The 22,224-nt window shown below is 38.6% G+C and overlaps 1 protein-coding gene across 1 annotated transcript in view; it reads left to right on the forward strand.

The window, feature by feature from the left end:
• Positions 1–22,224, forward strand: part of lrp1bb (low density lipoprotein receptor-related protein 1Bb) — a 264,366-nt gene that overhangs the window by 131,660 nt on the left and 110,482 nt on the right. Inside the window, exons 13-23 of the mRNA XM_038720173.1 lie at positions 3,701–3,920; positions 4,749–4,938; positions 6,288–6,410; positions 6,738–6,881; positions 8,250–8,375; positions 9,390–9,503; positions 13,130–13,210; positions 13,460–13,630; positions 14,878–15,060; positions 18,478–18,678; positions 21,025–21,270. Coding sequence (XP_038576101.1) covers positions 3,701–3,920; positions 4,749–4,938; positions 6,288–6,410; positions 6,738–6,881; positions 8,250–8,375; positions 9,390–9,503; positions 13,130–13,210; positions 13,460–13,630; positions 14,878–15,060; positions 18,478–18,678; positions 21,025–21,270 — 1,799 coding nt within the window. The remainder of the gene's footprint in view (positions 1–3,700; positions 3,921–4,748; positions 4,939–6,287; positions 6,411–6,737; positions 6,882–8,249; positions 8,376–9,389; positions 9,504–13,129; positions 13,211–13,459; positions 13,631–14,877; positions 15,061–18,477; positions 18,679–21,024; positions 21,271–22,224) is intronic.

A 22,224-nucleotide genomic window follows, 5' to 3' on the forward strand; every position in this document is an offset into this window, starting at 1 on the left:
GTGTAATTTCTGTCAGCCCAGTCAGTGAGAAAAACAATTATCTTGCCACTCATGTCTTTGAATGGGGTTTGGAAATTTTCTCAAAATGAAAAGGTTGCCTGCTATGCTTTACTAGTGTGTTGCATGGAAGGTCAATTACTGAGATCCCGCATCTAGTTATATCTTGCTTAAATTAAAACAAAGAAACACATGCTACATATATGTATTCCCCCTGACCATTGTGTGCCCACATAGTTCCCTAGATTTTGCCTACATGTATACAGCTTATGCCAGCAGTCGGCTTAGTCAGCTACCACTACATGCACATCTCTGTGTTTACCTGAGTTTTTTAATATAAAACATAATAAGCATAGTAAAGCATAGAATAGACAGCTGGAAGGATCTAAAAAAACAAAATTTTACTTGACAAAATTGAGATTACATGTAAATCATTAAATTGCCGTATGTGCCGTGGCAGTCATCGTGTTTGTTTTTTCATCTGTATTTTTTTTTCTGGAGATGCCAGTGTAGGTATTTTATATCAGTTTTTTTACAGCCAGGTTTCAAGTACAACCGATGTTGTCTATGAACCATGTAGTAGGACAAAAGTTATTTAAAGGGAGAATATTTCTGTGGTGTGCCATGGGATTATTTATGGTATCCATATTTCTGATAGTGGATCTAGCCTTGTTGCTGTGAAGACATAAAGTACATTATGATTCTAGTTAGCAAAGACCATTGGGCCTTTTTGTAGATATAAATATCACGTTGCTTCAAATGTTAATCCTGAAGATCATCTGTTTTAGCAGACATCTGCTTTGACAGATGCTCACATCATGTGCCTTTCAAAAGAAAACATGTAAATGTTCAGGGCATAGTCTGCCACCCCCAAGTAAACCAGTATGGTTAAGCTGAGAGAACATCTGCTGTTTTAATGGGTACAGGGTTGTTACAGGATGTTTTTGGAGAAAGAAAATGGTGGCTCATCTTGTTGTCCAAATCTAAACCGCAGCTACCAGCTACTAGCTATTTCTCCACAGCCACATGTATCATCTCCTTCACATTCCTGTATGAATTTATAAATGCAGGACCCAGGCCAGCAGAGATGGTATTTAACATATAGAGGAGATGCTGCAAAACTCAAATTCATTGAGTGTCTTAAGGGTCTTAAGGATTAACACTTTAAGGCTTAAATCGTGTTAACACACACCAAATCCATAGCAGTTAGAGATTAGTTTTCAAGCCTCAAGCGGGTTCCTCCAAACAATTTGGCATATACAGCTGTTCCACTGCTATGGGCACATAAACCAGACTAAAACCCCAAACTTATTCCTACTTGGTTTTAATTTTCCTTTATCAATACCTTTCTATACTATCAATACCTTTCTATTCTATAGTTCTAAATAACAATCATGTCTGCTATTGGCTTTTTCCTACTAGTGTTCCTACTTGTTCTCTATAAATGATAACTATGACACTGATTCAAACTTTCCAACACAAGTCACATACATGTTACAGTGGTGCAGACTAGATATAAAAGAAAATTGATATTTATCATATTGATAAAACCACACTGATTTTAAAACAAAGTCTTTGCCTATGCCTAATGTAAAGGAAACAAATAAATTGCAACAACTGTGGTGTGAACGCAGCCCCTTACGGATGTACCACATGAGCAGTGTTGGGGGCGGGGAATATTATATCACTTCTCTTTATAAGGATTAATGACTTTACTCTGACCCTCCCACTGTCATCGAAAAACATTATGGAAGCTAGTTTTGGGCTTCTGAGGGAGCGTTCAGCCTGGACCTGACAGTGCTTTGATCTCTATCTGCTCTGCTGGAAGGGTCTCTTCCAGGTAAAATGGATGCACCCCTCCAACTGATTTCTTGACTTCAGTCTTGCAACCTTATTTTCTGCCCTGTTTGCTACCTTTAGTCTGTGTTGCAATGATAAGGACTATTAGTGTCAACATAACAGTGTCATGCCTCTATGTCTTTGCTACATCAGGAATCTCATTCATCTATTCACAAAAAAATCCAAATAACTGGTGGTGCTTTACTCAGCTTCGGTCAGCTTTTATGAGTGTGTGTGTGGTCACTTGCAACTTTAATTTGTGGTTTTACTGTGTGCACTACACTCCATTGCAATTCATTGTTTCTTTTTTGTCTTTTTTTCACCATTCCCATTTTCCAATTTTAAGTGTATTTATGGAACACATTTCATGTTAAGTAGCTCTGAAGATAGACCAACAGACTGTATTAAATAAAAATATGGCTGCAACTAATAATTATTTTATTTTTTAGACTTTTTTTATCTTTTAATCTACAGGTTATTTTTCTTGATTAATTGACAATGGTTTGGGAAGCAAATTATGAAAATCACAAGTCCAGTCCAGGGTCTGTTGCTTTGTCCAACTAAAACTACAAACCCCAAAGATATTCAGATTACTATCACAGAAGAGAGAGAAAACCAGAAAATATTCACATTTGAGAAGTTGCATGAAAATTACTTATAATGAATAGATTATCAAAATGGCTGCTGATTCCTATCGATAGACTAATTCATTATTTAACTAATCATTGCAGCTCTAAATGAAAATATGGAACATGAATAATATTCAGTTGTCATGAGTCTTTAGTATTTACATTTTTCCACTGCACAGTGTCCATCAGTCCATCTAACGTGGTGTCGGATATGTATGTCTGTGTGCATGTGGGTGTGTGTGTGCGTGTGTGCGTCTGCATGTGAGTGTGGAGCATCGCTGAATAATTCACGAGGTCGTAAAGATGACAGGCAGAGGGAGTCTTCATACACCTCCGTATCCCATTCTGTTTCATCTTCCCTTAGCCAGCCCTCTATCATTGATGAGAAACAGGGGGGCACATGGCTCAGTCAGCAACACTCAAACAGAGCAAATCTCCTGGGCATGGTTACTAGAGAACAGATCACGTCAAATCGTTGACCCAATCATGTTTCAAATACCACAGGCCCACTGAGAGTTGCATTCTCGGCATACACAAGATACACTGAAAAGTCTTTTTTATTTAATTTATTTGTTTAGTTTTTTTTGGTGGGGAATATGAGACTTCTTACTTTGCCTTGATGTGCAGTCAAGCAGCACTTAAACTTGATAAGCCTGAATAATTTCTTAGGCTACAATGCACTCTATTTTGACTGCCAGGGATGTCTGATTATCCGGTTTTACATATGGGAAAACTGGTTTCTGGTTTATTCCCATTTCTGTCGGGAACACACTTGTCATAATGTTAAAACTGGTTTTCTGAACTGGTTATATGGTTGTATTTGACAGTAAAGGCTGTGTTCTCTATATTGTTCCCAGTATGAATCAAAGCAGCATTTGATAGATTCACTGGGGAAACACAGTCATGCCTTCCCATGGGTGTGCAGAACAGAACCAGCGAGACAAGATGTGGAATAAATCTTTTGAGAGAAGCCTGCAGAAGCATGCTTTCACATGTGTTGATAAGAAATCAAAGCAGGAGAAGGCTGCAAGCACATCCATCTAATATCAGTGTGTAAGGGCAGGGATAAATGAGGGACAGCTGAAATGAACTTAGTTATAGTTTGAATGTTCAATGTTTGGATCTCATGATCTACTCATCTGCACGACTGACAGATCCTGCCTGGACTAAAGCAATGCCTTCTTCTTGTGTCAGTTTGTTGGTGCAGTAATTGTGTGTATTTGTGTGTATGGTAGCTGGATGTACTGGACAGACTGGGAAGAGGATGAGGTCAATGACAGCATAGGGCGGATAGAGAAAGCCTGGATGGATGGATCCAACCGCCGCATATTCGTCACCTCCAACATGTTGTGGCCCAACGGTCTGACACTGGACCACAGCACCAGTACCATGTACTGGTGTGATGCCTACTATGATCACATCGAGAAAATTCATCTCAATGGGACAGGAAGAATGGTGAGTTTTAATATGTAAAGATCATGATGAATATTTATATGATGTAGAAACATATTTGCAAGAATCCTGTTACCTGTGGTTCTGGTAGACTTGAGTATTAGTCTGCTTGTGAGATTTTTATAGGGGGACAGGTTGGAATTTAAGAGCCCAACTGAATAAACAACACTGAATAAATATCTTCATTTAAATGTATTAGTTTTATTGTTTGTTATCAACACAACAAAGTGGTTTTACACCCCAAAAATAAAGTCACCAAAAACAGAAAACAAAAGAAAAAATGTTTGTCTGTTTATTCCTTTATTTTGTATTTCACGAATGCTTAGTTAATTAAGTTGAAATGAACTGGCTGGTGTTTTGCTGTCAGATCAACAATTCAATGTTAAATCAGTGGTTGAATTTGTAGTTTCAGATCAATAGTATATGATAATTTCAGTGTCCAAAACTGGTATTTTAGCAATGATACAATGTTAATCTGCAAAGCAGTGAAATGACAGAAAACTGCTCCCCCACAAGACAGCCCTTCATACCCAACTGCTCCTGTCAGCCGTAGTTATACTGGCATATTAAGCTAATGAATTATTTGCAAATGCTATTTAATCAATGCCAAGATTCCAGCAAACATTATTACAAGCAGACAGCACCACACGAATAAATGTGTGCAACGAAATTGAATCACATTCATCATATACTGTGATCAAATAATTTCTAAGCCCATATTCAAACAGCTAGAACCCTGTTTGAGATGATTGATTTTTTTTGTTGCTGATGGTGTCTTTCCGTAGCCTTCCTAATCTTTTGATTACACTGCATGTTTGCTTTATGTTCCAGGTGGTGTACAATGGAAAAGAGCTGAACCATCCGTTCGGAATCTCTCATTATCGTAATTTCATCTTTTGGACGGAGTACATGAATGCTTCGGTCTTCCAGCTGGACTTGTCCACCGGTGATGTCACTCTGCTGCGGAGTGAGAGACCGCCACTATTTGGCCTGCGTGTCTATGACGCACAGAGTCAGCAAGGTTGGCTTCTTTTCCTTCATTTACTCCTCATCCAGTGCCACTGAACCAGAGCTTCCATAACAGAGAAAGTGACTGTTTCGCACTGAAAATAGAACCACTTTGTGTTGTGTGTCCGGGCATCTGTATCCCCTGTACGAAATTCTGTAATGGAGAGCACTTTTTATATAAAAAGTGCTCTCCATTACAGAATTTCGTACAGGGGATACAAATGTCCGTATATATATATATATGTGTGTGTGTTTAGAGAGAGAGAGAGAATTTGCACGTCTGCCTATTGGTGTCAAATTTCATGGCGTAAACTAGTGCATTGATCAACAGTGACAGTGACTTTAAAATCACTTGGGGCTTCACTCTGTGAAGTTAAATAAGGTGACCAAGGTTTGGAGGGGTTTGCTCAAAAAAAACAAAACAAATGATGATGGATTTATGCTGTTAGAAAGCTGAAAGGGACTCTTCAGGAGAGAGGTCAGATATGGCTGACTGTGGAGAACTGCATTGGCCCTCAGAGAAGGCTTTTCTTTTGTTATTCCATAATAGGCAAGTAACAGTGCTCACACTCCCACTCCACAAACAGGGAGGTTGACACTATTGTTCTAAATGTAGAAAAATATAATTTTAAACAGTCCTGTGTTGTCATTTCAGACTCGAGACATACATTTGTTTCATTCTCAAGACAATGATTTCCATACAATAACTTCAAAGCCATGGATTTTGAGTAAGAAAGTGCCATGCCACCTATATGATGCAGATGAATGGTTGGCTACTGCATGCACAGCCTGGTTCACACCATACAGGGGATTTTTGCTGGACATTTCTCCATTGTTCATGTCACTGAAAAGATTAATTGGCTGTCCAGTCCTCTGAGTATTACTGATTGGCTCTTACAAAACCAAAAGCTTTATCTCATTGGCTCAGGCTCTGTCTTTGGGCTCCGTGTTAAATAAAAGTGACAAAGGTGTCTCATGCCTTAACTTTATATGTGACAGTATTTTTTTTCCTTTGGAGAATGTCAGCTTTGTCCGGAAAGACAAATTATTCCTCCAAGAAGGATAAAAATGTCAAATGTCTCTTACCCACAGTGTTCCCAATAATTCACTTGACATGTGGTTTTAGGTCATGTGGCATACACCTGGCGTGTCTCTCCAAGACAGGTAATGAGTTTTGTATCAATGGGATTACTTTTTTTGCAGGGTTTAAAGTGACTCCTGAACTTCTGCTGTTTACTGTTCAAAGGGAAAATAGACAAAACAACAACAGAAACCCATGGCACTTAACCTGGCCCTTTAGAAAAAATATATCTTATTTATAGCTTTAAATGAGCAAACCTTATTTTGGATCTATTTCTCCAGGTGACAACGCATGCAGTGTGAATTATGGGGGCTGCGGTACCCTCTGCCTTGCCATCCCAGGAGGCAGAGTGTGTGCCTGTGCTGACAACCAGGTTCTGGAGAAGAACAATGTCACCTGTGCAGGTAGGAGGACATGATGAATCAGACAGGGTAAGAAGCCTAAGATCATCCTGACCCAGTATACTGTTATCCTGACTCCAGGATGGGACAAAGATCAAATAGTATCTTTATCCACTCACATGCAAATCTGCTAATAAACAAAAAATACAGGTGGGAAATTACCCAGTGGGTTTCCAGAAATATAAGCCAACTCCCAGTAGGTACACACAGGGTCATGAGACATTATTAACATGTTTTGTGTGCTATTATGGCTATGCCAGTAATTTCCCCTAAACACATACTTCATAGGAAGTCTCTGGTTGATTTTGGTCTCACCACTGTTTCTCCCAGAATCCTCCAGCAGTGGTTTAGAACCACAGCGATGTAAAAGCGATGAGTTCCAGTGCCATAATCATCGCTGCATTCGGGCTGCATGGAAGTGTGATGGAGATGACGACTGTCTGGATGGAAGTGATGAGGAGACCCACAGCTGCTGTGAGGATCTTGAAAATTTGTCTGCACTGCAAGCCAACACACTGCATGCAAACACTCAAATACATTGTATGTACAGATACTGCACACTTACATGCACTTACAAGCTCCAAGCTAAAAAAAGTACAAGCTTTTTAAGGCTGATTCTCTCTTGCTGTCAACTCCTATGTTCCTAAATGCCACTGGAGTAGGGGTGAAATGTGTTCCGCCTTCACACTGCTGTCTCCTCTTTTGCTCTCGCTGAAGTGGTTTTGCTCTTTAACAAATCAGTCAGATAAACACCATGTTAGACGCTTGGATGCTGGTCCATTATTTTTTCTGAAAGCACAGTATCATAATCTAATTTGAAATAGATGAATGTGGATGCCAGCTATATTAAAGGTAAAGTTACGTTTTAAGGTAAAATTTTGTTTAAGTAATTGCAAGTGCTCTATAACAAATTTAGTCTCTCATTGTCATAAGCCAGAGGAATTTCACTTCTCACAAACCGTTATTTAACTTTGCAACACAATGCAAATCTGATTCAGACCATCGAAATGTTGCATGTGGCAAGACACAAGATGATTACTGATCAAAACACTGGTCTCAGTGAAGCACGGTCTTCCAGCATCTGGCATTGAGAAATGTCTGAACACCATCACCATCAACAGTGGTGGTGCTATTAGGTATTATGAATTATGTTGTCTCAAAATCAAAGGTAATTTATCATGCAGATACAATGTCACAGTATCCCGGAACTACCTAGATATTTGCTCACTTTTATGTAGGATGGTTTATGAGTGGCTAGGCTTAATGACTTTTAGTGTTCCATGTATAATAACATTTAAATGACATAATTGAAAAGACAATAAGGAGCTTGGCTGCTAGTTTCCGTCAAGTATATTTAAATTTATATTATATTATTATTGTATTTTGTTATCATATAAAAGGGGCTTTATATCAACAAAACATCATGGCACTAAAACCACATAACAAATACTACTAATACTTAAGACCATTCATGTTACAGAGGCTCTTAATACTTATTCTCAAGGACAAACCACCAAGGAGAGAATGTGAGATTCTCCTGTAAAATGGTTTGCTGGTCTATCAGTGCAAGATTAGTTGAGCTGTGGACTCAATGAAATCCCACTAAGAAGCTATGAATGTACTCTATATAAGCATGGAACTTTTTCCCCCTTACGGCTTTTCTTTGTGAAAGCCCATTTCAGCTACCTTGGCTGACATTTAAAATATAATGTTTTATAATATTAAATTAGGCTATGTGAGATATTTTTCATTAAAAAAATGGTATTCTCTTTTTTTTTTTTCATGTAACAGCTGCAAGGTCGTAGACTGACTTTTTTTTCCTGCCATTTGAACTCTTTGCAGACAATCACACATGCCCCATTGATCAGTTTAAATGCAGTAACAATCGCTGCATTCCCAAAAGATGGCTTTGCGATGGGACAAATGACTGTGGCAACAATGAGGATGAGGCCAACACTACATGCTCAGGTAAGTACCATTTTTATGTTATGTTTGTCTTTGATTCACTATAGCTTTGGCTGTAGTCGGATAATTTTCCGATTATATAACCTGCGAGTAAAAGATGATTTTCTGTGATTTGAGCAATTTGGCAAAATCTGTCATCCGGTATCATTGTTTCTCTTTGCTGATTGATTTTCAGTCTGTTGCTTTATAACAGATATTTTATCAATGAATGCTGAAGTCTATTTTTTTAAATAGTGATATCAGAGCCACATATCTGTGTTTCTGGATTGCTCAGTTGATTAATGTACTTTTGTATTTAATTTTGTTTTCATTTTAATTTTGTAATAGCTTTTAATCAAGCATTTGTAGACAATAAGAATTAAAGACTGAACAACTCTCTCATCATCATACTGTAAGGCATTAAAACCTCTTAACATCTTTTGATAAATTTCTCTCACTTCAGATGTGCTTTGTTTAAGTCTTGAACAGAGGTGTCCTGTGTTGTCAAGGCAGGCATCACCATTATACCTTGCAGCTCTGGAGTAGCTTCAGTACAGTGCAATCAATCTCATTGTGTGAGAGCACTCTCCAGTATCAAAGAACTGTAACACCTACGGGAGGCAGCTGTGTGTCAGGAATACTTGCAGTATATCACATTGCCTCCCATGTCCTCAATGGTGCCTCTCAGGAGCTTTTTATCCTTAGAGGATCAATCAATGAGCATTAGCCAGAGGATGATGAATTTGCCTCAGCGTCAGATTGACATGTATATCCCACATCGGCAAGACATCACTTGTACGCCGTCCATGTGTGCTCACAATGGCCGTGCAGCATGTAACTGACGGCCTGTCAAGCAACAGTGCATTTCCCTTGGCCTTCAGACCTTCCATGCTGTTCCGTGTGATTGAGTGATAAAAAGTTTGCACTTGGCGGACACTGACATCCTGGTGATGTAGTGATCATTAGCGTTGTTGTGCAAATCCTGCATTGACTTATGCACGTGTGATTGAATTAAGCGGCCTCTTTTTTCTTTCTCAGCCCAGCCCTGTCAGGCCGACCAGTTCTCCTGCCAGAATGGACGATGTATACCTCGAGCATGGAGCTGTGACCGGGAGGATGACTGTGCGGATATGTCTGATGAAATATCATGCAGTGAGTCACATATGGCTATTTACCACGTCATTCAAGTGCTGTTTGTGTTACTTTTAGTCAAGATGGAAAATAGGCCAGCTCCATGAATGAATAGAATACTAATAGCAGCATTTAGGCAATCCCTAATTGTTTACTCCTCACATTTAATAATGTTATGTCTAATCGGGGTATATTTAAATATACAATAAGTAAGATCTTTTTTCACTTCAATCTGTGACGAGTGATAGGGTTGCAAATTTACAATACTGACCTAATGATTACACCATCCAGCGGTGCAATTTCAAAACTCACTTTCCATTGTGCACTTGGAACTCTCAAAAGGTGACTATCATTTATGTAGTTGACTGTGCCAAAAACATTTTTGCAGTTCCCCCTTACAGAGGTTCCACCTCTAATGGATAAATATGTGCTAAGCAGCACTCACATTGGATAATTTGATGTAATTTGATTGGTGCATTATAATAAAATGTTTCTCTTTTTTTTCACATAATGTCCTTAAAGCACACCACCGAAGCCATACGCTGATGCAAATAACTGAACCTGATGACTTGTTATTTTCATTCCCATTTTAAATAAATGTTGCAGTTGTCCACCTAAAGTGATATATTAAATCCATAACACACAACGATATGTCCTGATACATGAAGTGGAGTTTTTAGCCAGCTAGTGATGGGGATCTAAGAATGGCAATGTCTGTCAGTCAGACCGCCACTTTAGTCCAGGCAAAATATCTCCCCAACTTTTAGATGGATTGCCATTACTTGGTACGGGCATTGATTCATAACTTTGGTGATCTGTCAACTTTTCTACTAGCGCCATCATCAGGTCAAAGTTTTTCATTTTCTCAGTACTTTGGCTTGTGACTGCTAGCGGAACTAATGACATCCCCATCAACCTCAGCTGTGCTTTGTGTTCAATTAGCACAGATTGTAGCTAATTAGTACATTTATGTATGTCAACATGCTAAACTAGGATGATGAACATGGTAAACATTACACGAAGTAAACATCTGCATTTTAGCATCATTGATTGGTAGCATGCTGACATTAAATTTAGCTCAGTGATGCACTAGTGGCAATTATTTTCGGTGGCCATGTTAAAACAAGGTATTGAGACACTTTGAATCTAATAATCATTTTGAAAACCACATTTTAATACGAATTATCATATCCTTGCTAGACTATTTTAGGTGTTTAATTATTGATGCCTTGACAGGCCCTCACTGATGGCATCAGTTGAGTAAAATGCATGCTTTTGTACAGTAGTTCACTGTTCTGAAGTCATGTCTCAGTGGTATTATACAATCTGTCAGCTTCAGTTAGCAAAAGTTGCAGTCTGCGTTGTGGATTAATCTTGGAAAACAGAAATGAGAAAAATACATGGCACGCCATGATGGCCTTAGCTTTTTGGAGTTCTTTGAAGATGTATTTAACCTTCTTTATGCAAGGGGAAATAGCTTTTTAAGCTGTAAAATATGTTTTCAGCAGTAAAGTTAAACTGGATGAATTACCAGCATACATTTAAAAGATGGGGGTAAGGTTTTAAGATTCTCTTTAACCACCATTTGTATTAAATCAGCCTTTTACAGTGATTGATGTTTGCCAAACGCTGCACAGTGCTGTATCGCCTCAGCCTCCCTTTGTGTGTTCTAAGCTGCTTCAATACGCAGTCACAAACAACCAGGGTGTAAGCAGTAATTAAAGTTCATGCTCGGCTTCATTCAATCATAATCAAGCTGAGCAGCAAAACATATTCTCTCCCATACTGTTGTCTGAGCTTCCTCAGGCATTACTTCTCTGTAGGCACTCTCCTGTGCAGCTCTGGCAGCTCACTTAGCTTCAGTGGAGCTACTGTGGGTTTTGGAACACCTGAAGCTCAGTGGTGGCCGCCTTAGAGATTGATGCTAATTTGGATTTTGTTTGTCAGTAGTTTAGTAGTTGTCACACAATGTCTCATATTGGGCGCTCTATTCACTTGAAGCCGTCATTACTTATGGATGCTAGTGTTCCATTTTTTGCCAGGCTCGCTGTTTACTTGAAACCATCATTATTTATGGATGTTCGTGCTTCATTTTTAATGAATGTTAAATTCCAACCAGCCATGCACTGTCAGTGAGACCTAACACATTTGTGGGAAATGTAGAAGAGACTTGTCTAATAAAGATACAATATGTCTCCTCGACAGCACCTAAGGTATTCCAGGCAGCAGCAGATGCCAACAAATCAATTCAAATGTAGGCTTGCATTTCATACTGAAGTCAATAACGCTTCAGGCATCCAGAAAGGGTATTTGAAAAGTACTGTATATACAGTATCTCAAAATTGGAAACAAGAATAATATCTGATGGGAAAACAAATGCCAATCCTGACAATGTCATCAGTCCACAAAATGCAGTATTCCTATACTTACTTCAGTACTGGTAAAGAGTATTGAAGCTATAACGATAACATAGACCAATTTAGTTCATGAAGTCTCTTTGAGATATATATATATATATATATATATATATATATATATATCATGTATCAGCAGCAAACACTTGTGCACATAAAGAATTGTATCTTTATAGGGAAATTGGAGGAAACTTTAGGAGACATACACTTCCAGGATTTGCAGTGTGTGCAATAGGAGCCACAGGTGCAGATAAATAATTACTGAAATGAAAAGGTGGCTGTCACTACATGGTGACTGTAATATGTCAACCCAAGTAATTTAGTTAATTGCAATATTGCTGATGCTTGTCCCCAAGACAAGTATCTATACATGCATCATTTCCCACTCCCTCTCTGCCATGAACTTAATGTGGAATCATCGCATAGTAGGTTCAGAGTCTATATCATCTGCATATATATATACCATGTCCACTCAACCACGATGTAACTGTTGAGTTGCAGCTCTTTGTGGGATGATTGTTTTTTTTGTTTCAGGGCCAGGTGTGTTTTTACAGGTATTGTGACTGGAGGCATTGATCAAAAGAGGACATGTGAAAAAAGAACTTGAATAAAACATGGTCATGCATTGCTCCCTTTAGTACAAAGCATTAATCAAAAGAGGAATTTCAGATTGTTCTCAACTTCTATTCCTCTTCCATCCAGGGTCACAAACTTATACCGACAAGTATTTCTGAAGATATAGCACCTGAGCTACAATTGGAGATCCTGGATTGGAGATTATAATTTTAATGGGTCACAGTAATGTGATCAGCACATACACTATATGCATATTTTAGCCATGCTAGTAGCATAGCTTAAGGGATGGCAATGTTGGTCAGTCAGTCAGTCCACGACTTTAATCCGAACTGAAATATGTCAGGAATTATTGAATAGATTGTTAAGACATTCATGGTCCCCAGAGGGTGAATCATACTGACTTTGGTGATCCCCTGATATTTTCTGATTAAGCTTAAATAATGCGGAGATATACTTTTCAGTATTAAACTAAACTAGCTAACTCACATGATAGTGAATAATAATAGCATAGGTTTTAGGAAATGGACTTGTGTCAGTTCCCAGTTTAAAAAAAGCAATTTCTGATAATTTATTTGAGTGTAGAATTGCAGCGCAAATATGTGTTTGGCTTAGACTGAGATTGCATTTTATGTGTACCTCTATACAATCCTTTTTCAGCATTCCCCACCTGTGAGCCCCTCACTCAGTTCAGCTGTTCCAATGGACGATGTATCAGTGTGAAGTGGCATTGCGATTCAGGTGAGGACAATAAAATCATAGAAATAAAAAGTCGGGTCATAAATTAAATGTTTTGTTAGATATTTTTACCTTGCCTTCATGATTTTGCAGCACTTTGAGATTTGTTTGAAATGTAAAGTGCATTACAAATAAAATGTAGTATTATTATTATTTTTATTATTGTGTTTTTTCTGTTGATTTAACCATTACATATGTTTGTGTATTTGTGAGGTCACACCTTTTATTATTTGTATTTGTGCATGTGTGTAGATGATGACTGCGGAGATGGAAGTGATGAAGTGGGCTGCACCCAGTCCTGCTCCAACTCCCAGTTCCAGTGCACGAGTGGCCGCTGTATCCCAGACCAATGGGCCTGTGATGGTGACAACGACTGTGGCGACTTCAGTGATGAGAACACGACCTGCAGAGGGGGATCAGCATGTAAGAGTGCCCGCATTACCTTTTCCAAATGCCGTGAAGTGTTAAGTCAGATAAGAAGTAGGTAGACTAGCACAGCCCTTCCAGCACATCAAAATGTTAGTAGTATGAAGCCAATGTAGTAATATTATTATACTATGCAGCACATATTAAGTCGTTGCCACTAGGGTGTTCTCTTTTTTAATTTCTTGAAAGATCTGTCTCATAGCAGGCTTGTCTGGTAGCACCTTTATGTAGCCTTGTTGAGCTGTCCTTGTATTTGTTGTTGTGTGCTAACGATTGTATTTGCAATTTAAATCAATGTTTAAATTTAGGTCTTGTAAGTTTAGCAATGAATCAGCTTGAGTCCAATAACTTTGTTTTCACAGTCATGTGTGACTCATCTTATCTAGCCTCCGTTCGGGGGAATTTTACCATCAGGAGTTGAATCATTTAATCGAATTACCACACAAACCTCATGCAAGCTCCTAGAAACTCACAGCTCACTTGCTTGTCACTAGAATGTGTAGACTATTCATCAAACCGTTTCCTGATGGGAACTGCAGGCATCTCCGCTCCCCCGTGTATTCTTCTGCCTTTACCCCGGGGGATTGAATCTGTCTTAGCTTTGCTTCGACTGTTGAAGAAATCTTGTTTTGGGTTTTAATTTTAAGTATTAAGCAACTGGTTAATCAGATTGAAACCATTATATGCACATGCCACGACTTAAATTAATGCATATTGCTGTTTATTATGTCCTGCTGAAAAAAATGTATAATGAATCAAGATAAATCACAAAGCTTTTTGGTGTTATTCTAGTTATCTTGGTGTTACATGTTTTAAAACTAAAATATAAGATATGTAAATATTAAATCATTATGGAAACATCTTAAAAAACAAGTGTATTTCACACTGCCATTTAGTTTATGCATTCATTATCATGAGAGGATGTGTCCAGTTACTCCTAGCATTGCAGCATACAACATAATGGTTATGGGTTTCAGTTTATTTTATTTGTAATGAAGCCCCTCTCGAGAAAGATATAGTGACCAGAGTAATTACACAAGACAGAAACATCTTCGAGACATAAACCTTAAATGCTGGCAGTGAAACAGCGTCCTCCTTTGCAACTAACTGACCCATTATTGTTGCCATATGCCCTGCTTGCAAATATAAATATATGTGTAAAAAAGATATAAAATAATAGTTCAATGCTGTTGTGCCTTTGCTGCAGATCTGTGAAATAGTAATTGCTGAATGACTTGTTTCAGCGCTACCATCTGTGATTGAGTGCAGTGGAGAGGAATTCCACTGTGTCACAGATGGAACCTGCATCCCAGAACGCTGGAGATGTGACGGAGACAAGGACTGTGAGGATGGGAGTGACGAGAAAGACTGTGAGGGCACCAAAAGGATGTGTGACCCCAAGGCGAAGTTTACCTGCAAAGATACAGGTAGTGAATACAGAACACAGCTAAACAACACACTGAGGTCAGAAGTGAAGGATACATTGACGACAGTTATTTTTATGTAAAAAGGAGCTACTGTTTACTGTAAATTGTCATTGTACAAGTAGTGAGCTGATTATTAATACATACAGTATAAATGTTATATGACATGTCTTCTAGGAGTTTTGGATAAAGTCTGATATTGTATACACTGTATAGTGTTGATTTTCACACTTCATTAGTCAACTGACTCTGACAATTATGGTTGGTCTGTTGTATAAACTCAGATTCTGAGGCATGAAAACTAAATTCATCTTGCATTTGAGTTCAATAAGTAAATTGTGCATCATTCGCCTGAGACAAATGTTATAGTTTTAGAACCACAGCAGCCTGGCAGAACTAATTTGAGCACAAAGGACAGAAAACAAAGCATCAGAGAGAAAGTCAAATCAGCTGACTTGATTTTTGACTATAGTATTACATTGAAAGCATGTAAAGATACCTGGAATAAAAAAACTGTCCTAATTTTTTTATTATGTGTGTAGGTTACATTATGCATGATTGACAAAACTTTTTTTTAATTCACTAGTAAATTAAGCATGATGGTCTGAAGAGTGTGATGAAGTTTGAACAAAATCTTTGTCTCGTGAACAGATGACACAACAAAAACTTTCACTCTTGTAATTAACTTCCATATTGAAAGATACAATGAAAATATATTCTGAACAAACAAAAGTACATTTTTGTGCCAGTCTTTTGCGCAGGTCTTAAGAGAGAAGGAAAGTATCTCAGTCATTTCATGAACATTTTTTCTGCGTGTATCAGTTACAAATGAAGCTGCCAAATGGATCTCTTCCCTTTCATAAACTCTCTGACAGGCTCCAGAGGCTTAACCATTCTCCACTTTGGAGCAGTGCAGTGAAGTTTGCATGTACTTGTTCAGCCAATTAGGACAGACCATTTAAGTGGCCTGTTTAAACCCCCCATGTACTCAAACCCAGCATCCACTTTCTTTCAGCAGCTGAAAGGAGAAGGTCAGAGAAAGATTCTGTTTCTTTCTGTCTTTAGCTCCGTAGCTTTCTGCTCATCCCTTGACAGTATTATCAAGAACGGAGGCAATGCTGCGTGGGGAAGGGTTGGTTAGACCACACAATTATTATTCACTCTAATTCAGAAGTGTCACACCCTTGTGCACTAATGCAGTTCATTCTGTCCTCCCCAGAAGAACAGAGTGCCCTCTCCAACACTATTCAAAAAGGTTTCTGAATGGGGCCATCTTAAGAGTGCTGATGGATTAAAGAAAGAAAAAGATGGATTTGTTTCTTTTTTTTTTTTATTTTACCAGAGGAAACAAAAATATGAGACTTATTCTAGACCTATACCTTTCCTGGACATTCAACCTTTGGGGTTGGATGTATTTTCACAAACAAAAATAAGAATTTTTGTTGTGGAGCTTATTCTCAATTAAATAATACAACAAAATAAACTTGGTTTAGCAACCTACACAAAAGTTAATTTGAAAAATATGAAGGAAAAACAACAAGTCAGCTCAAACAAAGAACAGCTTAACATATAGGAAGAGTGCAATAGTAAATATTTATCTAACTACATATTTTATCGAAATGGACGGTCCAATCTCTCCCCTTAAAGGTATCTTAATCAAAGAGTGATGGTTTAGAAAAGTTTCTCCTGTATATGTAGGCATTTTGGATTTCTGAATGCCATCTTGATTTTTTGGAACCTGACACCAGGTTTGACAGTATTTGGACAAGAGGGTTTACTTACTGTAAATATGAACAGCTGAATTTTTTCAACGGCGCTTGTTAAATATACACAGTTAAGTGGATACGGGTCACCTCTATTCTAATTGACAGGTTGCTTAGGACTTATCAATGACAAGGTAGCCCCACCCTAAAGAATACCCTGGTTTATTGTTAATTCCCTCTAAATGGGACCAATATTTACTAAATGAACATCTTTGAAGAAGACTTGAAACTAATAATTGAGATCATAAACTCATTAGGAAAGCATTTACTAAGGTAATGCACTTCCGCATTGGCTTCACTTTTCAGACGCAGGGGTTCCCACTGACGCCAAACTGTATAAGCAAAGAACTGTGGGTGAAAGAAATTGTTGACACATCTCTAGATGAGGCACCTCTGCAGCCGCACGTCTAAAGCATGTGTCTTCAAGCTGTGTGGCTGCTCTAACCTCTTAACCTGGGAAATGAAATGAAAAGCAAGAGGTTCAGTCACGCACATGCACTGCTCAGGTTGTATGGCCCGGGCCTTATGCTTTAATGAATCGAATCTTTTGAGTTATAAAACAAAAACAGGTAGAAGACACCGATTAAATACGAAGGTCTTTATCAATGTAGCATTCTTTATGATAAGGGGAAAAAACATAACAACGGAATTTACTCATCTATTATTTAAAAATAAATATTCTGCCATGCATAGATGAGGGGCCAACATAAATAAAAAAGCTAACAGCTCTGTAGGAAATCCATCTGTGGATATGTTGCATTTTTGTTGAATTAAAGATGAAAGTTTTAGATGTTTGAGCTTTTCTATATTTGGAAAGAATATAAAATTTTTATTTCCTACTGAAAATAATATGAAATGGTTATGCTTATTAAACCCTCTTAGCTTTCTAAAGATACATACACTCATAAAATCTATCAGGTTGAAGTTGTGGGACTTTTGTGCTTTATTCTTTCACATGGAAAAGTTTGTGCAATTGAATAGCAAATAAGCTTGCATTTGCATATGTGCAAGTGCAACTACACTGTATTTTGCAAAGTTTAGAAGCCAAACATACACACCGACACAGCAGTCGCTTCAGCCTCCCACGTCGGTGTGCACTGATCTGGTACCGAGCATAAACCAGTGGGATCTCAAAACTCTGTGATGTAGCTTTGATGGAAAAAGTGTAAATTGGAATATGCTGAAATCCAAGCGATACCTGGGAGAGCGCAAAAATGATACATCCCAATATGTGTATTATCTTTCTAACCTGCACAGGGAGGGAAAAGAAAGTACTCTCTATTGTAGATATCAGCGTAATGAATATAGATCTTGTGTGGATTTTTTTCTCAAGTCAAATATTTAGCACGGAATTGAGAAAAACTTTGTTGTGGATTCAAGACCCCTGGGGGAAAATAGCTGGGCATCTAATTATTCCAAATGTATGAAGGAACTGAGTAATGAAACATTGGTCTAATCCAAAGTTGGAAATGCAAACACTAAATGTACTAGTTAAATTCCAGTTTTTTAAGGCAGGGATCTTTTTTGTGAACCTCATATAATTCAATAATACTTACTGCAAGGAGGTCGTATAGTCTCAACTGCAGTGAAACTTGGAAATGCTTAATTTTTAAGTGCTTAAAACAGCTAATGTCTACTAACATCTCATTCTCTAAAGGCAAGTGTATCACAAAGAGCTGGGTGTGTGACGGGGACATTGACTGTGAGGACCGCTCGGATGAAGAGTCCTGTCAGTCTGCTCTCTGCAAGCCACCCAAGTACCCTTGTGGCAACGACACATCTGTCTGCCTCACACCTGATAAGATCTGCAATGGAAAAGTGGACTGTGCAGACCGCTCGGATGAAGGACCCATCTGCGGTAATGTTTGTTTTGCATGTCATATCTTTTTGTTTTGTCCTCCTGCAAGATGCTGAAAATGATACTTCAAGTAGACTACATGGCCTGGTCATTACACACATGTGACTGCTGAAAATCTCATTCCCCTGCCATGGCCATTAGTATACTGCTGAAACAGCTGCCACTCTTCTGGGAAGGCTATCCACAAAATGTTGGAGGTTAGGCACTGACCTGGCTCTCGGTCGCCTTTCCAGTTCATCCCAAAGGTATTTGATGGGGTTATGTTAAGGGCTCTGTGCAGGCCAGTCAAGTCCTTCCCCACCGAGCCTAAAATCCTTGCTTTGTGCATTCCATCCAACCATCCATTTTCAGCTGCTAGTCTGGGTCATAATGGCAGCAGGCTAAGCAAGGTAGCCCATACGGTACTGTTTTGGCCTTTTTATCTTTCACAAACTGTTTCCACCTACTTGAAAGCTCTGTACTGTAAAAATAAATATATATACATAAAATATATAATTTTATTTTGTAGCATTACATTTTCCATTACCTGGAACTAAGGAGTCTGACAAAATAGTACACGAAAATATGAGTACAGATAATCAAACACTCATCCCTCATGGTCAATTTGAGAGATCGTAAAAAGTGTCTTTAGCAGTTGAATTGTGTTAAATACTATAGATTCCAGTACAATACCACAGACAAGCACATCTATATGCTGTGTATGTCACAAACAGCCATCATTTTGGCTAAAAACCTTACTTGTGCCTGGCCTTCTGGAGGGTGATAGACTGACAAGAAAGATTTTGAGAAGTTTAAATGGATCTCGTGATACTTTAAGCTATAAAAACTTGTCAACTTTGGAATCCATTGTTTCCAACAAAATTCAAGCTGGCCATAGCTGCTGTTCTTCAGGGGGAACTTTTTATAGCTACACTTCAAGCCTACAGGAGGTGAGTGTTTGATACTCAAAGATATATTCTGGGTAAATAATCACTTTATAGTCAAACAAACAACAAAAACTGTCAAAAATAATGACTTCCAGGAACTGATTTTGGATGTTGCAACGATCCTACTGTGTTGAGTTTCTTTGATTGTCATTTCTTGCAAGGATAGAAACACTGGAGTTAATGACGTTGGTTTAAGAGAAAACAAAGAACACTTGCATCTGAATAAACCACATTTACATTGCAAATTAAAACTGCAGCACATTCTTCTGTGCAACTCTTTGAAATATAACTCTTTATTATTATTATTCAGAATTTACTTTTTGCCGTCTTAGAGTTGCTAGAAATTAATTGGAAAAGTTGAAACGCTGTCACATCTTCCAAGAGGTCCAGGATGTGTTACCTGCTGAGGCACCTCACAGCACTTGTACAAACTCTCACTTCAATTTTTCATCTTATATCATGGGATGTTGAAGAACATGTCCCAGTGGGGTCCCTCTATACCCTATCCTTCACATTCATCAGCTTAGAGACGGACGAGGAACAAGCAGAATGTGTTGTCTCAGAGACCAAAGGGACAGAACATGAACTAATACTCTGGCTTCCTGATGATGGCAAATGTGGAAGTGTTTGTCCAGTAGCCTTCAGAGGGAAGAAAAAAGATCTCATGTGACCCTAGCCATCTAATCTCTTGAAGTGAGCAGTGTAAACATGGTGGTTAATTTTCTAGAGCGTCACTAACCACGCCTCAGGGGGGCCCTACAGGACCTTCAAGTGTCTGTGTTGTCATAGCTAAAAAGACCGCTTCTGCCCCCTCATAGGCAAGTATGTGTTCAGAGGGACCTTGAGGGTCTGATTGATTTGCACCCCTCCGCCCCCCGTTGAGAGAGTGCAATGCTGTTCTTGCCCACCTTTGAAAAGACCGTATTAATCACAGTGTGAAGATAGACGCCAGACCAATATACCTTTCCATCTTGACCTGGCAGCTTCTAACAAAAACCAGGTGTGTAGGCAGAAAAAATCCTTTCTAACAAAATAAAAGAGCATGAAGATTAGACATGTCTGTCCTTACATCACTTTTAAAAAGGACAGTGCATAATGTTCTTTTCCTGTTTTGTTTTTGAAGCAGTGATGGAAATAAATGAATGAATTCACAGAGAACCTGCTGTATGAGGGCTTTCTCATTGTACAACAACTTTATCTTCATTAGACTGTGAACACACTCCTTATGCTTGACATATGATCTCTGTCTCTGAGGTAAAAATATGATATCCTTGTGACATTATGTTCAAACATAAACCCTTAAGATACTATCTTACAGAGCCACCACACTTATGTATTTTTCAGATGTCCTTCTGAGTCTCAGTCTCTCTTACAGTGTCTGTACAGTTTCTAAAAAGATGTTGGCCTTTCTTCACCCCAGATATGTGTCTTGTAGCCAGAGGGGGCTGCAGTCACCAGTGCACTGTGGCACCAGGGAAAGGGGTTGTGTGCTTTTGTCCCCCTGGGCTTCACCTGGACTCAAGCAACAAGACGTGTGAGGTTGTGGACTACTGCAGCCGTCACCTGAAGTGCAGCCAGGTGTGTGAGCAGTACAAGACCACAGTGAAGTGCTCCTGTTATCCAGGATGGAGGCTCGATGCAGACGGAGACACCTGTCACAGCACAGGTAACAGACCCTAGCTTTTTTGTTTCAGGGACGCTTTTGGCTATCACGATGGCCTGTGTCTGCAGTAATATTAATTTGGGCTCACTACTAACTCTGAAGGCTTTAAATGTGGTTGGGATCATTGTTTTTAGACTGTATTCCTGCAATGTTGGCACCATTAATAAAAAACTATGAGTTGTAAGTATCACTTCTTAATACAAGATTCACACCATAGATAAGAAAAACTGGAAAACAACAAAAGTCAAACTACAGAACACAAAGGTTCTTGTGTTAGTGCTTCAGAGTGCGGAAGAAATTCAAGAGTTGGTCTGAAGAATAGTAAAAGATAGTGAATTAGGGTACTGTCAGGTCAAATTCAATCAGTGTCAAATCTGAAGAGGCATCTGGGCAATGAGTCCTGTCTGTTTTTATCTGTACTGATGCTGAGTGAAGGCAGTGTTCTTTCCTTCTCAAACCAACAGAGCTTTGTTACTTTATTCAGCTGTGCAGAAGTTCATCTCAGGCCTAATCCCATACAAACAGAAATGTTTTGCCAGTGTAGTATCACATTATAAATTAAAACTTTCCACCATTGTTATTGAATAATCTACTTGATGAGATCGGTCGGTAACCGTTTGGAATGCAGGAGTTTCACACACATGCTGCAAGCTTGTCACATTCAGATTTATATACCTCGTTTTGATTGCTTGCTTCTCTATTCCACTCCAAGATTGATGGCAGTTGCAACTCTAATCTTACATTAACGCAGGAAAAGAATACACAATTCTCTCTGGAAGCCGATCAGAATTCTTCAGCTTCATCATAAATCAAATTTTGCATCCCAACACACACATTCCAATTTAATCTTGAGAGAGGTGTTATTGGATTCTTTGTGAAGTCCCGAGCACACATCCGCTCCTCCTTTTGTTGTACACATCTCAGTTATAAAAGATTTGCAAGTGCAAATCTTCTCTC

This window comes from Micropterus salmoides, unplaced genomic scaffold, assembly GCF_014851395.1.
Source record: "Micropterus salmoides isolate LMB-PRFRI ecotype aquatic unplaced genomic scaffold, ASM1485139v1 Ms_hic_scaffold_15, whole genome shotgun sequence".
NCBI lineage: Eukaryota > Metazoa > Chordata > Actinopteri > Centrarchiformes > Centrarchidae > Micropterus > Micropterus salmoides.